General features: G+C 42.4%; 1 protein-coding gene across 1 annotated transcript in view; it reads right to left on the bottom strand.

Annotated features, from left to right (window-relative positions):
- Positions 1-17362: 17362 nt before the first annotated feature.
- LOC146788983 (proliferation marker protein Ki-67-like) overlaps positions 17363-22359 on the bottom strand; it is a 51898-nt gene continuing 46901 nt past the window's right edge. Inside the window, exon 4 of the mRNA XM_085631004.1 lies at positions 17363-18279. Coding sequence (XP_085487130.1) covers positions 18222-18279 — 58 coding nt within the window. The 3' untranslated portion in view covers positions 17363-18221. The remainder of the gene's footprint in view (positions 18280-22359) is intronic.

The raw sequence follows: 22359 nt of genomic DNA, 5'->3' as shown, positions 1-22359 counted from the left end.
TCACCCAGGCATCTTCGACACTTAGTGTGGTTTTAAATTGCGGTTTCAGTGGTATTCCTCGTCTCGTTTCCTTTTTCCCAGGAGCACTGATTGGCCCCTTCCCAACTTTTCCAGCTTGATTCATGCTGCTGATGCTGGTAATTTTTAATTTTTATTACTCTCTTTTTCTTAATTATAATGGTTATGATAGACACACCTCACTTCATTACATTTTTTGACCCTTGCCCCTAGGTGTAAGCCCATTCCCTTGGTCCTGATGAAGAACCCGATTCCAAGCAAACCAATTTGCTGGTTCTAACAGGGGTCGAAACGTCGACTTACTTCTGTCTACAATCAACACAGGAGATTGTCAGTGAATGCACAACTGCTTTCTAATTTTGTGTTGTCTGATTTAAGTTTTGTGGCCATTCAATTGGCAGGTTAGGCTCTGCAACAAACTGTGGATGTTCCTATATTTACGCAACCTTCCTCCCTCACAACGTCCTGCACTCATCCCCAAATCTTGCACTTATCACGTACCTTACACCTATATGTATTTGAATATGTTGACATTGTGATGCATTTGGCCTTGATTTAAATTGCTGATCTTCCTTTTGACTGAAATTCTGGATAATCGATTAAATTATGGTCATACATGCAGAAAATAGGTGGTGTCGTTAAATTTGTTCGAATCACTAACAAATGTATGCTTTTTTACTCCTTTAAATATGTCTCCACTGTGACTATATTTTTGTGTACCTATCTATACCCGAGTCCAGTGGTCTACCGGGTTACCCCATTGATACATAACTCTCTACAGTGCAGGCCTTGTCCTGCGAGGGTATTCATTTTTAATCCTTTTTCATTATGTTAGGCAATGAGACATTATCATACACTGAGGAATACATTACCACACTCATTCAAGATCCCTCCAACCTTTTCATTTCTTCGAATACCCCAAACATTGATGTGTCTCTTAATGAGAAGATCAACAAACTAGAGAGATTAGAGAAGAAGCTGATCCGCACCAGGCTGCACGGCCACCTTCTGACCAAATATCTACAGTCAAACGTCATACCGGTTGGATTGCAGGTTAAGAACGAGCCAGCGATCTTTGTGGATCAACCCAAATTCAAGGAAGGCTTCAGCTTTGTGGCCAACAACTGTTCCCGCCACTGGATGGTCCTGGGAGTTGAGACTGCCCTTGAACAGGTCGAACTATTGATGAAGGAAATTGCTGATTTAAAACGAGACATTTCTACAGATAATGCACTAACAAATGCCAAGGAGGCTCTGGAACGCCTTGAGAAAACCATCAAGGAATTTGATGTCAACACACAAGCCAAGAAATTGGATAAACTTTCTAAAGACGTCCGCTTTTATGATAAGAAATTGACCTATCCGTACCTACAGGAAGATTATTACAAGCAGGACCAACAGGGGCGTTTCTCCAACAGAGGAAGAGGTGGCTTTCGAGGTACTCGCAGATTCACGAATTTCTCGGAGTCGTCTGGCTCCACGGGCAGTGAGGGTGAACAGGCAGGGAGCTACACAGGATACCAACCTCAGGATACTACCTATTATCCACCCTCTGGACCGGCTTTTTTAGAGGACCGACAATGGCGACCACCCAGGGGAAGAAATGCGAATTGGAATTGGAACAGAGGCCGCGGACGCGGCCGCCTACAACAAGGCCAGGGTTGGGACAGAGTTCAGCAACAAGGGATGAATACTGCCCAGAAGCAGGTACACTTCCCCCAGGAACCACATGGAGAAATTCAAACGAGACGCCGGGTCTATCGTTGGTAGGCACCCTAAAGGATCCCATCATGAACCTGTCTAATCATATACTTACGGATGATGAACATCGCATTTTGAGTAAAGGTCTATCATATGTTCCTACGACCTATCCCAACAAATTCAACCTTCAGACTGAGTTACACCGGTTCTTTCGAAAAATACGGTTACGCTACTTCTTTCGTCAATCTCCTATGAGTACGACTACATCCTGTACCGGCCTACGTACTCCCTCCACATTCACACCTACTTCTCAAATGGTCTCACATCGGATTCTGACCTATGAAAGTACTGTACTTAAGGAGGCACTAAGCATCTGCTCCACCAGAAAGTATGTCAAACACAATGTCACCTCTGCGGAACGAAAGGCCCTGGATGACTTGAGGAATAACCACTCTATTGTCATCAAACCCGCTGACAAGGGTGGAGCCATCGTACTACAGAGCGTGGAAAACTACAAGGAAGAACTCTATTCTCAATTGAATGATGGCATCAGCTACACTAGACTCAATCTAAATCCCACCAAAAAGATTAGTACCATGATCCTTCGAGTAACTCAAGATGGCCTCGCCCAAGGTTTCCTCTCGAACCTGGAGTTCCAATTTCTGAATCAGCCTCAGCCTCGTCTTCCGACAATCTACACCTTACCCAAGGTACATAAAAACCAGGAAAGGCCACCCGGCCGCCCCATAGTCTCGGGGTGTGGCTCAATTCTTGAGCCACTATGTAAATACATCGATTTTTTCTTGAAGCCCTTGGCAGAAAATACAGATTCGTACCTGCGGGACACCATGCAAGTTATCAATCTGGTGGATGGGATGCCTTTCGATCCAGCCACCCAAATCCTAGTGACACTGGACATCGTGTCACTGTATACTAGTATCCCTCAACAACATGCTTTGGAGGTGACTTTGAAATATTTGGAGACAAGAACTCAACCGATGCAAGTGCCCTCGGATTTCATCATTCGATTGCTTAATATAGCAATGACACAGAATTTCTTTTTCTTTCAAAATGACTTCTTCATGCAAACGAAAGGCGTCGCGATGGGTGCCAGCTTTGCCCCAGACCTGGCCATTTTGTATATGGACAACTTTGAGCAGATCTTTGTCAATAACATCACAAATCCGTTCAGTCAAAAGGTCACGTATTGGAAACGTTATATCGATGACGTCCTGATGATTTGGACAGGCAATGACCAGGAATTGGAGGAGTTTTTCCGTTGGTTGAATGATAGATTGGTTGATATTCAGTTTACTATGACTAAGGACAAGTCTAGTATTGACTTTCTTGATATTACCATCAAGGCTATGGATGACTGTCTTTATACAACCCTGTTCCGTAAAACTACGGAAAGAAACACGTTATTGAGGTATGGAAGTCACCATCCCAGAGGACTACGCGATAACCTTCCTTTCGGCCAGTTTCTTAGGATCAGGAGGAACTGTTCCAGAAAAGATGATTTCTTCACGGAATCTGATGACCTCATCCTGAGATTGATCGAACGCGGCTATCCTCGGAGGCTTGTTAAGAGGGCTCGCAAGAGAGCCTGGTACAACCATAGAGACCTCCTCCTTACTCCTAAAGTACGGACGGATGATCCTAACAGACTGATATGTGTTACTACTTTTAACACCAGAAGTAACGATATCCGCCAGATTGTGAATAAACATTGGCATTTGGTGTCAGCAGAACTACAGCTTACCGAACCCCCAATGTATTCCTTCAAGAAGGGCAAAAATGTGCGTGACCATGTGGTCAAGTCTCTCTTGGAAATACCTACTAGACCAACCATTGAATCGCTCTGGCATCTTCCCGCTCCTACGGGCCATGTCAAATGTGGACAGTGCAAAGCCTGCAATCTGACCATTGAAACAAAGACGTTCCAACATAACAACTGTACGGTGGATTTAAAGACGCTCACCAATTGTAATACTAAGAACGTCATCTACGCAATAGTCTGCCCCTGCAATAAGATTTACATAGGCCAGACTACCCAGAAAGTGAAATGCCGGATACTCCAACACTGCAGCAGGATAAGATGTACCACGCTTGGAGCACCCATGGTCGACCATTTTAAAACATGCAACCATTCCCCTGAATCGATAAAATGGCTGGTAATTGAAGCCATTGTACTGGGCATTAGGGGTGGTGACCTTGGCTCAATTCTTAACATCAGGGAATGTAAATGGATGGACCGGTTTGATTCTGTCCTTAGTGGCCTTAATGAACTTGATGCAACCTACACTCAACTATCTTTATTAAATAATGGCTAAGCATCACAATACTGAGGGTTATGCATCCCACACTGCCCATTTCACATCATAGACAACCCCACTGTATACTGTAATAGGTGATGTTCTGTGTCCTTTTTACATCATAAGACAACCCTATTGCGCACTTTAATCGCTGAGTCTTTCAATGATGTTCCGTTGACCTATAATATTCTGTATGTTGGGGAATCAGCAACAACTTTTCTACCACTTACAAGGATTGTATTAATTATGCTCGATGGTATGGTTGTCTTCGTATCATTCATTGCAGTGATTATATTGTCTTTTGTACTGTGGTTATGAGCCTAGAACCAGCAATTGGTCCCTGCTTTGCTTGAGTTTACATCCGAACAGGCAGTAATACACACCCCCGAGTCTCCACCAATCAGGGCGCAATCCTTCCGGGCGTACGCGCGTCTGTTTGGTATTTAATAGGTCATGTGACCGAGCCCAGGGTTAGCTGTTAGACTGTCCGACGCGGCCCAAGAGGTATGTTACACCCTGCAGCCTCAGTTTTTTCGCTTCCCTCTCTCTTATTAACGCATTATTGCGGCTTGAAGAACCCTCGGCTCTGTTTAAATGTGTAATCACATCCGAACACGCAGCCACACACACCCCTTAGTTCCTACCAATCAGGGCGCAATCCTTCCGGTTGTGCGCGCGTCTGTTTGGTATTTTAATGGTCATGTGACCAAGACCAGGGTTAGCTGTCAGAACGCTTGACGCGGCCCTTGAGGTATGTTACATCCTGCTGACTCAGTGGTTCCCTCTCTCCAGTCATCGCATTGTTGCGGTTTCTAACTTCCTGTGTGGAGATTAGTTTCCAAGGTTTCAAGTACATTCTCCCGCATGTTCTAGTAATGACCAATGACGACTTAAATATGCGCTGTGATTTCGGACATGCTCTTAATGACTTTCCAATCCGAGTGATAGGTTCACAACCCCCTTCTCTCCCGCGTATTACACTTAATGGTTCAATTTATTCCATATGCGCTGCGCTCTCGGACATGTTTATAGAAATTAATGATCCGAGTGTTGGAGATTAATTCTCCTTTCCTCCCTTTTTTTCCCCCCTTCTTTCAGCTTGGGACATTAACGGATCCTTGCTTATGCTGATTAATTCAGCCTTTCCCGGACTCACTTATCGAGTGGTGAATACTACACCTTGGGTGAGTACCTTTGTCACCCAGGCATCTTCGACACTTAGTGTGGTTTTAAATTGCGGTTTCAGTGGTATTCCTCGTCTCGTTTCCTTTTTCCCAGGAGCACTGATTGGCCCCTTCCCAACTTTTCCAGCTTGATTCATGCTGCTGATGCTGGTAATTTTTAATTTTTATTACTCTCTTTTTCTTAATTATAATGGTTATGATAGACACACCTCACTTCATTACATTTTTTGACCCTTGCCCCTAGGTGTAAGCCCATTCCCTTGGTCCTGATGAAGACCCCGATTCCAAGCAAACCAATTTGCTGGTTCTAACAGGGGTCGAAACGTCGACTTACTTCTGTCTACAATCAACACAGGAGATTGTCAGTGAATGCACAACTGCTTTCTAATTTTGTGTTGTCTGATTTAAGTTTTGTGGCCATTCAATTGGCAGGTTAGGCTCTGCAACAAACTGTGGATGTTCCTATATTTACGCAACCTTCCTCCCTCACAACGTCCTGCACTCATCCCCAAATCTTGCACTTATCACGTACCTTACACCTATATGTATTTGAATATGTTGACATTGTGATGCATTTGGCCTTGATTTAAATTGCTGATCTTCCTTTTGACTGAAATTCTGGATAATCGATTAAATTATGGTCATACATGCAGAAAATAGGTGGTGTCGTTAAATTTGTTCGAATCACTAACAAATGTATGCTTTTTTACTCCTTTAAATATGTCTCCACTGTGACTATATTTTTGTGTACCTTTCACACTATGCAGCTTTCTCCTCCAGGGTGTCTGAGAGACTGACAGACAGACACACGTTCACTGTAGAGTGAGTCTCAGCACTTCTCTTGTCAGTTGACAGAGACAATGCATTTGATTGAGTGCACTAGCCTTTTTCTGTGGAAAATACTGGATAAGGCAGGTCTGGGTACATGATTCAAAACATGGAAATTGTGCAACTAGTCTAGCACCGCAGCTAGTAAGCTGAGCTGGACTTTTACTTCATCCAAAAGAAATGGACTGACATCCTCCACAAAGTGCACACCTCCTCATTCTGTGCCTCAGGAAAAGAAGCTTGTTTATGGTGACCCACTGTTGGTACTACACCCCAGCTAAAAGGTGAAATGGAAACTCAACAGTTCTAATGGCTGTTAACGCTACTTCGGCCACCCAGACACACTGGCTTATCTCCTCTGGCTCTGTCCCAAACTCAAATGCTACTGGTAGGCCGTCTGAAAGATATCAATGAAATGTTTGCAACAGATATACCCTGGCTACGTCCTACTGAGACTCCCTATTTCCCTGACACACCCTCTACACTCTAACGAAGGGAAGGCAATAATAATGTGCTTTGGCTTTGTGTGGGGCTTAACATGTCATCAAAACCAAATGGGGCACAGATACATTGTTGTCTCACTTTCACTGGCTGCATAAACTGTGGGACCTTACATGGATGGAAATGCTTACTGCTTCCCTGCAGAAAAAGTAGCTACACTTTGACAAAATGAGGGGCCCATGCATCCAATTTCTGGCACAGGACTTTTGAGAACTTTTTAGTCCTCTTTACTTATGAGTTCACCAACTTACAGAATGAGGGGTCACGCCTGATCAGCAAGACAAGGACTAACCGCAGTGGGTACGGTGCACTAAAAGGCCCAGCATGCTGACATGGAATATGTTGTGAAAGAGGTAATTTGAGTTAGAGAGGCTATGCTCCCTGGGTGCCAACCCCTGATATTTTATCCCTCCCCTCCCCTCCCACCTTTCCCATTCCCCCCTGGTATCCTCCCTTCCTCACCTTCTATCTCCTTCTTCTGTTCTCACACTGTTCTACCTCATCGGACTTTGGATTTAGGTAAGATTATTTCTTCCTGGATAAATTAATAAAAAAGATCTGAGCCATAAAAGATCAATGAGTCTGCAAAATATTTAAATTTTAACATTGTTAATATAATATTCCATTAATATACGTAAAATTCAAAGTGGTGTACGTAAATAAGAAGCACTGTTTGCAAAGAGAATAAAGCAAATTAAAATGTTTTAGGGAAAAAGCCAAGGCCTCATTATAACAAGCAGAATAGAATATGCCACCAAATACTTAGCTATTTTATAAACAATGATGTTCTAATTGTACCAAGATTGAAGAAAAGTACATTCATGTTGATTAGTGTGATGGTAAATGAAAGTCTTAAAAGTCAAATCATCAATGTATTCAGAGTTATCAGCTTGGAAACTTTGATCCCTGACACAGAGTTGGATTGTAATTATAGAATATGAAGAAGTGTCCCATGAGCCTTAATGAATGAACCTCGATCCCGCTGAGCAGACCAGTGTGAACTATTTACACTTAACTAGAGAACGTCAAACTCTGTGCTCGCAATCCAGTACATCATACATGCACTGCACACTGACAACCAACTCACAGAGAGGGAATAGTGTTCTCCTCTCCCTCTGGTGTTTCCTTTATCTCATTTTCTTCCTGTGTGTCTCCTTTATCCATTGTTTCAGTGGAATTCTCCTGCCGCATTATTTCTCTCTCTTTTGCAAGGTCTTAATACTTTCAGAAGCTTTCTCCCCTTTCCCTTTGTCTTTCTCTGGCTCTCTCTTTTACTTTTTTCACTCTCTTTGTGGGTTCCTGTTCACTTCCACCCATTTTCCTATTTGGGATCATTTTACCCTACATTTATGGAGCTCTTTCTTTCTTTCTCTTTGTCAACATTTTTTATCACTTCTCTCTGAGCTTGTTTCTTTCACCCTTTCTGCCTCCCTGGGGCCCATGCTATTGCTCCCTGAGGCCCTACGTCATCCATCGTTGCCCTATCTCTCAATCTATTTGAAGGGATTTCTTTCACTCTCTCCTAGGTTGTCTAACATTACCTTTCTCTCTTTGCTCATCCTCCCTTTATCTATCCCCTGACACCGGTCCACTCAACACAATCTAGTATCTCTGGATTGTTTAATTTTCTCTGCACAACATATTTTGATGATGTTCAACAGAAAGAGAACGTATTGTTTTTCAGTGATCCTTACAAAACTCAAAATTCATATGCTCTCTCTCTCGTGGCTTATCTGCCTTTCCCCCTCATTCTCAACAGTGCCTCGTTTGCTCTTGTGAGTCTCTTTCATTCTTTATGTGGCTCTCTTGGTTTCTCAGGCTCCTTTTATGTTTTCATACTTTCTCTTTTGGGCTTTCTTTCTCCTTTTGATCTTGTATTCTTAGATATGCCAGAGTGTTTGTTTCCTACGTGCAAATTAATACATTTTCCATAGCTCTCATCCTGTTTTCTTTCTCACATACACACATTTGTGCTCTTTAAACATTAATTTTTTTCCTCTCTGTTCATATATTCACAACTCGGGTGCTTTTAGGTTTCTCATATTTGTGGTCTTATATTTGTGCTGTTACTCTCAAACACTATAAATTTATTTCACTCTTTGGTCTGCGGAACTCTCTGATAACCCTCTTCACCTCAAGGCACCTCTTATAATAAAGTGTTTCTTTGTTCTATATTTCTGCAGTCTCAAAGGCTTTACTGTTCAGAGCAATAGAGGAAGGTCCAGAGGTCCTGGATCTGGATATTGATTCCTATTGTAATGCAGAAACTGTGCTCAAGGCTCTGGACCTTTCCAGCCTCGTATTGTTGAGTAAAGGTGGGGGTGTGAGCATATGTTTCTCTTTTCCACGTAATCAGATTCAGCCAATAGGATAATTCCTTTTTTGTAACACAAGACAATAATCATGAACAATTCTAATAGAAGAAGTAATTTTATTGGCATCTGCCATTTTGTCATTTCATTGTGCAAGAATTTCACTTTTTTTAGAGAAAAGGAACACATTTATAACATTGTGTTAATGAGCTCTGGCATTCCCCAAAAAATGGAAAAGGCTTTGCACCACAGGATGGGCTGTATGTACTAATAACAAACTTTACTCTAAAGCCAAGTGCGCGTCTATGTTTCTAGAACAAGAACAGAAGCACTCACCTTCGTTCACCCTGGAAAATCACTTTGTCTTCCTTAGATGTGTTTATTTCAACTTTCCACTACTGGTTCATTGTTATAAGTTCTTATAACTTTTAGGGGAAAATATGCATATAGCAATTGAGCTTGGGAGTGGTAAGCAGGGCCGGTTTTAGGGCAGTGCAAGTGGTGGGGCCGCACTAGGCGGTGACCTGGAGTGGGGCACTGTACTCAGGAAGGGCGCTGTGCTTTGCAGCTTCTTGCAATTTAAAAACGCCTGCTGCAGAGTTCCTTGTGCATCCAGCTTTCGGGCAGCAATAAAAATGTCAAGATAACTCTTCTAATGAAAGTTCTTGGTAGAGAAATAGATCAGAGTTGTGCCTAGTGGCAGTTTTAATTTGCCATAAAGTAGCACAAAGGGTTAATATGCCTGCTGCAAAGAACATGTCTGGATTTTTATTAGGTTAGGTGAGTGGATTAGTAAAACCAGCCTTTAACAGTGCTTATAAAACAAATGAAATGTATGTGAGAGAGGGGCTATGGAGAGATGAGGGGCACTTTTGACAGATGGTGGTGATGGAATCCGAGGAGGAGGTCATTGGAGGAGGGCTGCCAAAAAAAGACCGTAGCACCGGACACCACCAGAGCTAAAGGCGGCCCTGGTGGTGAGTGTCAAACTGAATGCATTGCAAGTGCTGAAAGTGCTTACCCTGCCTTCTCAGCACTTCCTCTAAAGTGTCTTGATTATGAACTGCTCTGTCATTGGATGGCTGATGCTGCGTCACTCACTTATCAAGCATCAGAGTTTCCGACAAGCAGCCAGAGCACCATCGCGATACAGCCTCTCAGAAATAATCTACAAATTAAACCACTGATCATCTCTGATGCCTATCTGCTGCCGGTCTGTTTTTTTGCTACCTGCCCTTCCACTTTCTTTCCCTCCAGTGAGTGGAAACAGAGAGGTCGGTGCAGGGAAGATACGAGGAAAATCACTGATCTGAGCATCCAACAAGTAAAATAAATGCAGACTCCACAGGCAAGCTAGCTGGGCACCACTGCACCGGCTGCACCACTGATACCTCTGCCCCTGAATTTTAGGTTGAGCCTATACAGGTGATCTGTTGTAGGTACTTTGTGGAGGTCTGACTCCTCCCATGCTTTGGATAGGCCTGTGTGCATGTCTTTAAGAAATCGTAGCCTGCAAATGGCTACTAGTGGGTGCATGTTCCACCTTTCTTCAAAAGTTGACTCCCACGGGGTATTGCCGCAGTAGCGAGCGGCAGCGCACACGGTAGCAGCTGCTGCGGCGGGACACGCGCTTTGTTCCGGCATCTCTCCTGTCCAGGAGTATGCATTTCTGGGGATGGTACATCAGCGCTTGTTTAGGACTTGTTTTGAAAAGGTTATGTTTATGGAAGATATTTGGCACAGGGCGCAATGGCTCCACCTCCTGTGTTCCTCGTGGTTGGCCATGCACACAACAGGAGTAGTATTTCAGTGAAGCTACTGGGTAGGTGTATTTTACAAACTACACCTTATGCGGGCTACTTGCATCTGCCCTTAATTAAAGTTGAAAAGCAGCAGGATGATTTGCAGAACACGGATTCCCTGGTCTGAAAGGACTTTATTCTCCTTTAATGGATGCCCATTTGGGGGTTTGATGTGGCCGGGCAGGGTGGGTTGCTGCACACTTGTGCGCTGAAGAAGCGGATATTAAAACGGCTGTTCTTACTGCAAGTAAACCCCACATTGAGGAAGGCAGGTAGTTCCCGCATAATAAACACACATCGCATGAACATGCAGCTTGCGGGTGGCCGGATACCTAACTACCATTAATTTAACCTTTGGCACCATAGTTTGATACCGTTCATCTAACCAGTTGATGCCTATGGCTATGTCCGTACATTGCATAACAATTACGATCAGCGCAACAAACATCGCTCCAACTTGGGGCTGGTGCGCTAAATTAGTGGGTGAATGAACCTGCTGTGGTGATTGTGTGTAACGTGATACACTGTCACCAATCCACCGTTGTGTCTCTATTGCTCTTCATCCTTCCAAGATCGATAAACTGAGCACCGTTAAAGTGAGATTATTGTAGCACTTGTTTAAACTGAGTGCCGTAAAGTATGATTATAATGGCACATGAATAAACTAAGTGCTGCTAAAGCGGGATTATAATGGCACTTGCAAAAACGGATTTCAGAGGAATGGGATATTAATGCACTTAAATAAATGGAATGTCGTTACAGTGGAATTACATTGACATTTATAATTTACAGCGCTTGAAATCTGCATGCCTTCCACAGTAAGCGCTACAATTAAAAAAAAATGGTTATCATTTCTCTAATTCAACCAGCTTTGATACTGTGTAACACAACTGTAGCTAATAACTGTCAGCCCTCTCGATGTGATGGCAGTAACTCACAGCTGCTGTCACATCTGTCTTTCAGAACTACGTGCCTGCTGTTTTTGAGAACCACACCGCAAGCTTTGAGTTTAGGTAGCAGCAGATAGAGCTGAACATGTGGGACACCTCAGGTAAGAGAGCGTTGGCATCCTGTCATGGCGGCAGCCCCACAGTGTCATGGTTACCGTGTGCTTCAGCCAAGGCGACAATAACTTCCGGTGTCTGCGTGTACCCAGAGGGACCCAAAAGGATGCCTGTCTGCACCAGTACTCTATTTATTATTCCATTATGACTGCCTGGGAGACACCCCCTTTTTTTAAAACTGTTTTGTTTCCTTCCATACCTCTCCAACAGTACACCACTAGGATAGAAGGGGTTAAACTCAGTCTCTGATGTCAACATATCAATGCATTGAATATAACAGGAGGCTCCTGGTTTTACACAGAGTAGAAAGAAGCCTTCAAGCCGCCTATGTGCACATGCATGTGACTGGGACCCAGGAGGATGAACAAGGACACTGGAATGTAGAAAAACAGCTGCCGTCATCTCTAGTTTACACAGGTTCATCTGTGGCCCAGGGAGCTGTACCCAAAAGCAATGAATGCAGAAGACATACGTACACGTGCACACGGGGCTCTGAGACTTGTACACATAGAACTGTCAAATGGGTCACATTCACCCCAAGACTACAAATGCAGTTGTTATCCTGCATGTTTAACACAAAGCCGGTAAGGGGAAACGGGCGAAAAGGAACTTTGGTGCCTAACTCAGTCTTCTCCCCACTCTCCTCCTCACATTTACCTGCATTAACAGGTCCTGTTTTTAGAGTGTGACATATCAGTGGTGTATCTCTTATCCCCTGAAGAGATAGTAAGAAGCTATGGTCATAGCAACTATAAAGTGAACCCATTACAAAAGACTCCTTCAGGCAGGTCTTGCTTTTCACCAACATCACTTTGCGTGTTGGGACTTTAGGTCTGCACTCAGCTGAAAGCCCATCCTGTCTGCCTGTGTCAAGCTTTACTGGTCCCTCTTGGCATCTCCAATAACTCATGTTTGGCACCCACCATTCACTGTGTACTCTGGGGGGCAGAGGCCGTGCCCCTCAAACCCCCTCCTCCCTAGGCCCTGCTATACCAAGTGTTCAGCTGTCAGCATGTCACTGACTTTTAGCCTGTCCTGATTTTTCCAACAGTACCATGCATGCTGGATGAAAAATCTGCACTCTGAAACTTTAACCTGGTTTCCTAGTCCCAAAATAGTAGCAAATCTCTGCTTTTTAGGTCAAGCTTGGAGTCAGAGTGCTTGCCACTCGCTCTCTGCTGTGCCAGTCAGAAATGTTGCCCACTTTTGGTGGACTGCTTTCCAAAGTCCCACCCCTGGGTCTTTGTTGATGCCCAGGCGATTTCACTAAGAGAAAGATTTTGTTGGCCATTGTAGTACTTTCATGCTTCATCCTGTTACAGCTTGTAATAGTCCCTCCTCCTATCTGCATTGCGTCTTGCTAAATCCCCATCTCTCACCTGCTCCTCCCGCTGCTAGTGCACTGGAATTCCGTCACGCTAGTTTTGAAAAGGTTAATACTTTGCGCTATGTTCATGGCAGATTATTCACAGATAAGTACCAAAGCTATCTTTTTAAAAATAAAAAGTGCTAGATATCATGAGGACAGTTAATGTTTTTTCATTTAGCTCGACACACAGTCCCACTCCAAATAATTCCAGGACACTTAATACCACATAATTACTATCCACATAATTCCACAGTACCCATGCCACATAATTCCAATACACAAATTCATTCCACACCACACAGTTCGAAGCTACACAATTACACTACTAACTAATTCAATCCAACCCACATGATTCCACAACACACCACATGCATACACTTTGAAACAAATAAGTAAAAAACAATGCCATTTACAATGCCAATAGCTCCAACTCAAACAAATGCGAGACCTACTGCATTTCCAATGCTTGTTTACTTTCCAATGCGTCCCAGTAGAGTCCTGTTCCTGGAGCTGCAAACCTTTTTCTGGCCCTGCCAGCTCCATGCTGCTTCGTCCCTTCTCAGAAGAGCAGTGCCCTGTGGGGAATTCTTTCGCTGAGGGCCCCCACCTCTGGGCCTGGCTCTGACTGAAGAGAAACAATGAAAGTTGTTACTCTTCAGTCCTGGGTCAGAGCGAGGAGCTCAGAGCAGTCTGCACCTGCAGGGCTTTAGAGCAGGAGACATACAGCTCTCTACAGATGATCTGAGGGGTCCCCCCTTCATGTACTGAAGACTGGGGCTCCCCTTGCACTGCGGGGGCAACAGGGGTGTTTGATACGCCCCTGTGCCAGGAGTTAGCCTAAATACAGCCTCTCCCTCCATCCCACAGCACAGAACGCACCTGGGTCTGATCCCAGAGGAGGCTTGGCCCCCCTCTTTTATTTGTCTTTTTTGACCCCTTTGTGTGATAAATTCAGCTTCAGCTACCTTCCAGGTAATGGTATGACCTTTGCAGGGGGTTTCCAGGCCGTAGAAGTAGTTCTCCTGTTTTCGTTGACTCTCAGACTTTGTTAGATCAATTACATAACTTGTCTGGGTCTTTGGCTACTTCTGGGATCACAATCTTTTCGACTTGGGTTGGTTGGTTGCCGAGGCCTGACCCATATACCTGTGCAATTATATATCTTATTGACAAGAAAAGCCTGTAGAGTACTGTCATGGTTGTGCGCAAAGCAACCCCTGTCGCCAAAAAATCTGTAGATAGGGGTATCTCTAGAAACTCCTCTTCTATCATGTCATTCACGACATCGGTGGTGGGGGCACTCACCGATGAGATAAGTTTTGTCAAAAAGGAACTTGGCCTGGGCACGCTCATGTCAGAGCAGAAGCAGGGTGCTACTATTGACAGATCTCCCTCAACGAGCATTCAGATGACCATGGGATCCATTGGACTTTGTTCACAATCAGGGGACTCAGCCCTACTTACTGCTGAATGAATACACGTTTTATAAATTATAAATTGCATAGCTACTCCTGTATGGTGTGTCCCAGCACTGAGCAGTTAGAAGCAAACTGAAGAGGCAGAAGGAAATGGGAGCCTAAAAAAGTCAAGTCTTGAGGTTTTTGTGAAACTGAGGGTCTGACGGGGATTACCTCAACTACAGCGGAAGAGAATTCCAGAGTTTAGAAGCAAGAAAACTAAAGGATCTTCCGCCAGCGTGAGTTTCTTGATTCTGGGCACTTGCAGAAGAAGTGCCTTCGAGGACCTGAGGCACCTTCTAGGGGAATAAGGAACAAGAATAGAGTGGAGACACGTGGGCCCAGTCTTCCTATGGATGCTATAACAGTAGCAAAGGGTCTTAAAAGAGAGGCGCTTTTCCCCTGGGAGCCAGCACAGTTTCTGAAGTGCCATACCCATAGATGCACGCTTGGGAGTTTAAACATCAGGTGAGCCGCTGAGTTCTGTACTCGCTGGAGTCTCTTGACCTGAGAGGCTCCCAGGTATTAGACGCTACAATAGTCCACCCGAGAGACCACAAAAGCCTGGATCACAGTTTTCTGATTCGGGAATGGTAGAAGATGGATAAAACATTTGAGAGATTAAATAATGCCAAAACACTTGCCCGCTAAGGGTGTGATTTGACTCTCAAGAGTGAGTTTATCATCAAACCAAATACCTAAGTTATTAACCTTGGGGTTAGGCTGAGGAAAGGGACCCAGGGATTCTAGCCACCAGACTAACGGCCAGATTGAAGGCTGCTTGCTGAGTGTCAGCACCTGTGTCTTACCTTCGTTTAACTTCAGGCAGTTAAGGACCATCCGTTTGGATACCTCAGACAAGCAGGCCCTCAGAGCCGTGGCAGGACCAGCTGAATTATGGGACAAGGTGAGGTTCAGCTGAGTGTCATCGGCGTAGGATATGATTTCAAAGCCATGTCACACAATGATGTCTGACAGGGGGTGGATGTACAATTTAAAAAGGGTAGGGCTAAGCGAAGAGCCCTGTGCAACTCCCTGAGGCAAAGGAACCACCATGGAGCAGAAAGGCTTCTGGACGACGTGGAAAGTGCGGTTTTCGAGGAAAGATGCCAACCACTGAAGGGCTTTATGGCCGACACTGTATCTCTATAGCCACTCCTCAAGGCAACCATGGGACACGGTGTCAAAGGCCGCACTTAGGTACAGTAGCAGAAAATCTGCAGTGCCCCATTGCTTTCACCTGAACTTTATGGATCTTTCATCGGCCTATGATAATCTGAATAGGAATAAGCTGTAGCCCCTGATGGTTTCTTTATGGCTTTTATATTTTTTACCTGATTTTCACCATAACATGACCGTCGGTGTTTGGTGTAATGGTAATCGCGACTGCACTGATTATTTCTCTATAAAACAGGGGGTAAAACATGGACGCATTTTGGCTCGCTTCTTATTTACATTGTATATTGATCATATGGCTTGGTCACACACATACGTGAAGGCCTCACTCTTCTAAGAATGCCCTATTACAGTACTCCTATATGCTGATGACGCAATCCTTCTTACCAGGACTTAACTGGGTCTTTCACGTCTTCTGGATTCTTTCATGGGCATTATGGCTTTCCTTGATCTACAAACAAACTTTGAGAAGTCACACGTAATGGTAGTGGGCCCAAGATCCATGAAGATCCGAAAACATACAATTGCGGGGGGTGGAAATCACCATGGTGTCCTCCTTCATATATCTTGGTGTTATGTTTGATGGCAAAGGCTCTTGGGCGCCATTGATCACGTGTAAACAACTTCTCTTTAAGAGAACCATGGTGCTGTTTTTGATTTTGCTGCCAACCTTGGGAATAAACCAGTACACTCCATACACAAGATTTATAACATTAAATATGAATCTGCAGTTTTGTATGGATGTCGTCTGTACGATTATGTGGTTGTTCCCCTTTGCAGTCAATTGAGGATCTCTTCTTCAAGTGTTTGCTTTCTCTACCCCACAGTATCTCAACTTTTATTCCACATGAGGAATTAGTGAAGGGATTTATTCCTGACAAAATCACTCTCTATCTGGATTAATCCAGATCTAAAACTTAATAGGCCCCTCTTAAAGAACTGCGTCTCTTTGGATCATGCTAATAAAATTGTATGACTTAAATACATACTCTATGGTTTTCCGGCTCTTGGTCATTTTGAGTTGTTCTTGGCCTTAAAATCGCATTTTGAGTGTTCCATCACAAAATCTGATTTAGCACAGACTAAAGCCAACCATATTGCCCTTACAAAGTCCAGTATAGAGGACCATGAGCTGAGTAAGGGATCTGTTCGCAGGTTTGTGACTCTTAACACGACACTGTTTATTGAGCCCTATTTAACTTTTGTAAATAATCATTACAATTGCTATCTTCTAACCAGATTCCATCTGGGGCTAATACTACAGTTACTGGGAGCTCCCAGAGGCTGCTTCCTCGTGGAGAACCTTCAACCTTGTCTCTGTGATAATTATTTCAAATCAAGATACCCTTGATTTTATTGTGTTTGTGATTTTTATGTGGACCTACGTCGGCAGTATATCATTCTTCTGCTAAATGGTAGATATTTTACACAGGCAAGACCAGCTCTCATGTTTTTACAATTGTTAACATCTGAACATTTGTTTATTTATTGTGGGTTTTTTAAAAGTGAATTGAGAAAGAGATTGAGCCAGGGCAATTAATAATTTCAAATTATGGCGTTTACATGACTGTTTTAAACTTACATTTGGCCTTTTTATTTTCTCTAATTTAATAATTAGGACTATTTCTTTTATTTAGTTTCACACTGTTTGTTTTTATGCTTATTGTATATTTTTATGGAACTTGTTTTCAGAAATAAGCATTGATGATGATGAAGTTACAGAAGTCCTGGGAAGGAGTGATTGAGTTGGAGGTGGCCGATGGTGAGGTGAAATCTTTCACAATGGTGAAGATTTATTTTTTCCATAGGTGCTGGCATTGATGCGGTCCGCTAGAGCAGTGCTTTTGGTGGTCCAAATCATTTGGTGGTAGCGTCACAGGGCAGATTTGAACATACTCCTGTTTTCATTGTCCTGGCTCATTTTCCCTTTGCACCCCAGTTGTTTGCAGTGGCGTTTTATCAGTCTGAGTTCCTCTGTGTACCAACTGGCCTATGATCTGGATCTTGTTGTATTGTTGTGTTTGAAGAAGGCCAGGGAGTCAGCACAGGAGGTGATCAAATTGTTGAAATTCTTGATGGCTTTGGGGAGGCTGTTGCTATATTGTGGTTGGCGGGTGTTAAGGGCGGTGTTCCAGTCCTCATCAGTGATGCTTTTCCAGTTTCTGTGGGTGGTCTGGCACTGGTGCTTTGACATTGGACCGGGGTGCTGAATTTGACAAAAATATGGTATGTTCAGAGAACTGGTTGAGGTTCGTTAAATCAGATGATTCAGAAGTTGGTGACGATAGGGTCCAAAAGGTGTCTGGTGACGTGGGTAGGTCCCTTTACTCATTAAAGAAGTCCAGGCTTCCACGGTCTTAATGGGTGCTCTTGAGTTGGGGTCAGCATGGTCTTCTAGGGAGAAGTTCAGGTCTCTGAGTAAGATGTAATTGCAAGCATCAAGGGGGAGTGGTGCGACAAAGTATGTGATGGTGTTGATCAAAAAGACCTTTCCTTATTCTTGCACGTGCAGGGTACTTTGGTAGTCTATCGACCAAATATCATCGCAGCATCTATAGGAAAGAAAAAAAAGAAAAAAAATATCATTGTTGGAAAGAAGGCCAGACTTTGCAAAAACTTTGGTAATCCTGTGCAAAGTTTTTCAAGGGACAGTTCTGAGTGTATGTACTATAACTTAAGAATTAAAGGAGCAATTAGTCAGTACTGTTTAATCGTTTAACATGATTGAGTCTCAGTGTGGGCAACTTTACAAATAGATCAGAATTTTTGGGAGTGTCTATAATTGTGAAACTAACAAGTTTTGTGACCAGAGACAATCATTGTGAACAGTGCTCCAAGTGTTGCAGGTAGGTGATCACTGTGAAACAGGGTAACTAAATTCTTATTCAGAGAGCTCTGAAAAATGTCCTAGACAGCAAGTTAGACATACTACATTCCAGAACACAAGTGAAGACAACTGATAGTTAAATAGCAATGTTTGAATCATGTGTGACTGCTCTAGTGCTACTTTACAGAAAAGGGTTTTTTTTAAATTATTTTTTATTGTTTTTGAGTTTGAACGTACTCTACCTCATGGGTTTCTACCCCTGCAATGCCCTCATTGCTTGAGTCATGGCGATTGGAGAATTGTGTGTAAATACTATGGGCCTGATTACGAGTTGGTCGGTGTATTCCTACCTGTGCGCAAATCCCTGTTACCCTATGAATCGGAATTACTAGTTGGTAGGTATTTAACACATCCGAAAATTATAAGATGCATTAAATACCTCAACCTTCATTAAATTTCGGCTAGTTAAACTTTTTGAAATTTAATATGGAAAATGCATGTGGTATTTACAGTATCATGCAGATTTTAGTGCCTTAAAGACCAACATTTTTATGTTATTACCCACACCCTGTAATAGGTTCTATTTATCACACCCAATAAATAATGTTCTAGCCCATGGTATCATTATTTATCAGGTGGGATAAATAGCACCTCATCTCATAATCGGGTCCAAAAATGTGTTTATGAACATTAGCGCTTTATCAATAATGGTCAGTTGGTGCAGTTGGGGTGTTTGTCACCTGACTTTGTGATTCACAGACTTTGATTTTCCTTTTTAATGAGCTTTCCGAGACTTCAAGTAGGCGGGTGAGTGTGTTTTTTTCCACAATCTCTTGTAGGTAAATGAACCACTTTATTTTCTTGACATTAAAGGTTTTGAAACAAGGAGTAGAACAACCTATCTATTTGGGCACAGTTCATATTATTAACTTTTGATACAAAAGGAAATTGTCTACTGTGATAGCACCCCCACACCCACCCTTAGTGCCTCGAGACCATAACGGGTGAGTAACTGCACTTTACAAACCCCTGATTGATTGATAGGATTTTTTTTATTCCTTTAGGAAGTAGGATTTTTAAAGGAGAGTAACTGCATCTGGGTACAGGAATTTCAGACTGGGAGACTGGGTTGATTATACACAAGGATAGATCTAATGCTTTGTTCAGCTTGTCTGATCTGTTGTTTTTGAACTTGTAGTTTGCTGGACTAAATCCGGAAGCAATAAAGATTTATTTTTTCAGAGTAAGTTTTCTGCTTGACAATAATTTATTTAAATAGCTATTTGTATTTCAAATCGGTGTGTATGTTTTGCTCTAATTCACTTTTATCCATTGAAATTTATGGAACACACAGAAATAAATCCAATTGATTAATTGAGTTTTAACAATCTGGCTCTAAATTAGTGGTGGGTGTATTTTTAGTTTGCCTTGTATTAAAATTGATAATTTTGGCCTTCGTCAAGAAGAGCAAAATTTCCCAATATTGCCAACTAAGGGAAGTAATAGTAAAGACCTTCTGTAATGTATATCCATGACAATCTCCAGTTGCAGGGCATAATTGAGTAAGAAATAGCTGGCAAAAAGTGCACTCTGTCATGATCGCCAATAGGAGATGCTGGGGAGGATGTGAGCTGGAAGAAGGCCCACATATGATGCATAATAGTCGATGGTGCAGGAGGACTGCGGCAGTGGGATGAGACAAGAAGATTAGCTAGGAAACCTTGAGGCCAGGGTGTGTATGGAACTAGAGGAGACAATTTACATGACTGTGTCATGTGGAAAGTCACATAGGAGTTTACAACAAGTGGCAGGTGAAAATAATGTGATCCAACACCCGCACTATATTAAAGCTGAACCCCAGTCAAACCCTAGCTGGTACCTTGTTCCCCCAGATGGCTACCCTTGGGCCTGAGAACTATAATGTGCTGCCTTCCACATTATGAGGGCTGGAACTTTGACTTTTCAAATAAACTTTTTTAGTTCTACATTTGGCAATGTAAAGTTTTCAAAAGTAAAGGGCAGTAAAGAAATATTTTATTGCCATTTCAAATATAAAACAGGATATGTTTAGCAGATAAATATAATCTTATATAAAATACAAGTGATACATTTGAAGATAAATCGAGTAAAAATAGAAGTGGAAGAACAATCTAGTATGTCTTTCACATATATACGAGACCAATTAACTCACAAATCTTATGAATATATCAAATAACACTTAAGTAAATAATACTCCAGGATAGTTATATTCCTAAATATAGATGTATAGAGGTAGCATTGTTATCACATTTGTACTTCCAGAAAAGGGCCCCAAACACAACCAAATTTTTTCAAATCATCCTTTCAGTTGTAAATCTTTTTCTCAAATTTTTCCAGCTCGCACATATCTTCAAGCCAAGGTTGAATTGTCGGGAGTATATTTGTCTTCCAGAAATGTAGTATATTGACTTTAGCAAGACCAAGGGCTATGGAAAGCCATTTATAAGTGTGTACAGACATGGGGGGGTTCTTCTGAAATATTGTGCAAGAGTGACAGTCGTGCTGATGAGAAAAACGAATGGAAGAGCAGTCATTCAAATATTTCTCAATCTGAAGTCAAACAGTACAAGTTGTATGACATTCCCACAGTATATGAACAATGCCACAGTCGGGTTTCTGACATCTCCAGCAGAGGGAGTAGGGGCTAAGTTTGGCTAGAAATAACTTACAAGGTTACTAGAACCAGCAATGCAATATTTTAAATCTATTATATTTAAGACAAGAATCACTGAACACTCTATTGCAATTGTCCACTAAAGTGTCCCAGCCATCATCTGACAATTGTGTTTTTTGTTGTGAAGACTACCATTGTTGTAACGAAGATGAGGTGTCAGTAGACAAAGAATTTTCAGTTAAGATGATGTATAAACCAGAGACGATTCCCTTGTAATACTTCCATGTGTATATATGTTGTGTAATTGGAGATATGGAAGTTATTTCTAGGGTTTTTGTCCTTATTAATAAAAGGACACCTGTAAGTTGGCTATCTAGAGCTGTGAAAGAGGAAGTCTGAATTATTGTTGTATTTGTAAGCATGACTTTAAAGAAAGTAGTTGCATGAGTATATCCTTAACTTGATTTATTTTGTGCTTGGCCCAAAGGGGCCAGTTAAACTCGCTTCCCCTGTGCACGATGTGTGCATTGTTCCAGAGTGGAGTGTTGGAAAGGCAATTATGTGATGTCATGTGATGTCGTAAGTGTATGTGCTTTCTGCCAAGCTAATTTTGATGAGTAAATGATAGGTGTGGTAACATTTCTAAATTGTGGATGTTTGGTATAGTAGATCGCAAGTTCCGTATCAGTTTTAAGTAGTGTCTGTTCAAATTTGACCCAGGGGCGACTGTTACTATGCGTGGGTAGCATATATATAGAATGTGCAAGTTGTTGTGCAATTCAATCATTTTCTAGAGTTGAGGTAAGTGTAGACCTCATTTGCTGAAGATTAATGTAATTTGGAACCTGTTCAATTGGGTTCTATCTCTCCCCAAAAACAAATTGGGAAATGATGAAAGTCATTGTTTTTAAGGATGAATGTGGAATAGGTAGTGGTACCATCCCGAAAATATAATTACATTTGGGAATTGTGTTCATTGTTATGATCTGTACCCTTCCCTAAAGTGATAGGTTTCATACTAATCATCGCTGGAAGTCTTGTTTGGTTTGGTCAACTACTGGGTTCAAGTCATCCATGATCATGTCTTTTAGTCCATGATTAATGAATATCCCTAAGTATTTCAATTTCGAATCACATTATTTAAAAGGGAGA

This window comes from Triturus cristatus, chromosome 10 (genome assembly GCF_964204655.1).
Source record: "Triturus cristatus chromosome 10, aTriCri1.1, whole genome shotgun sequence".
Lineage (NCBI taxonomy): Eukaryota > Metazoa > Chordata > Amphibia > Caudata > Salamandridae > Triturus > Triturus cristatus.
The sequence above is the reverse complement of the archived record's forward strand: the minus strand, read 5'-3'. Positions and strand labels throughout refer to the sequence as shown.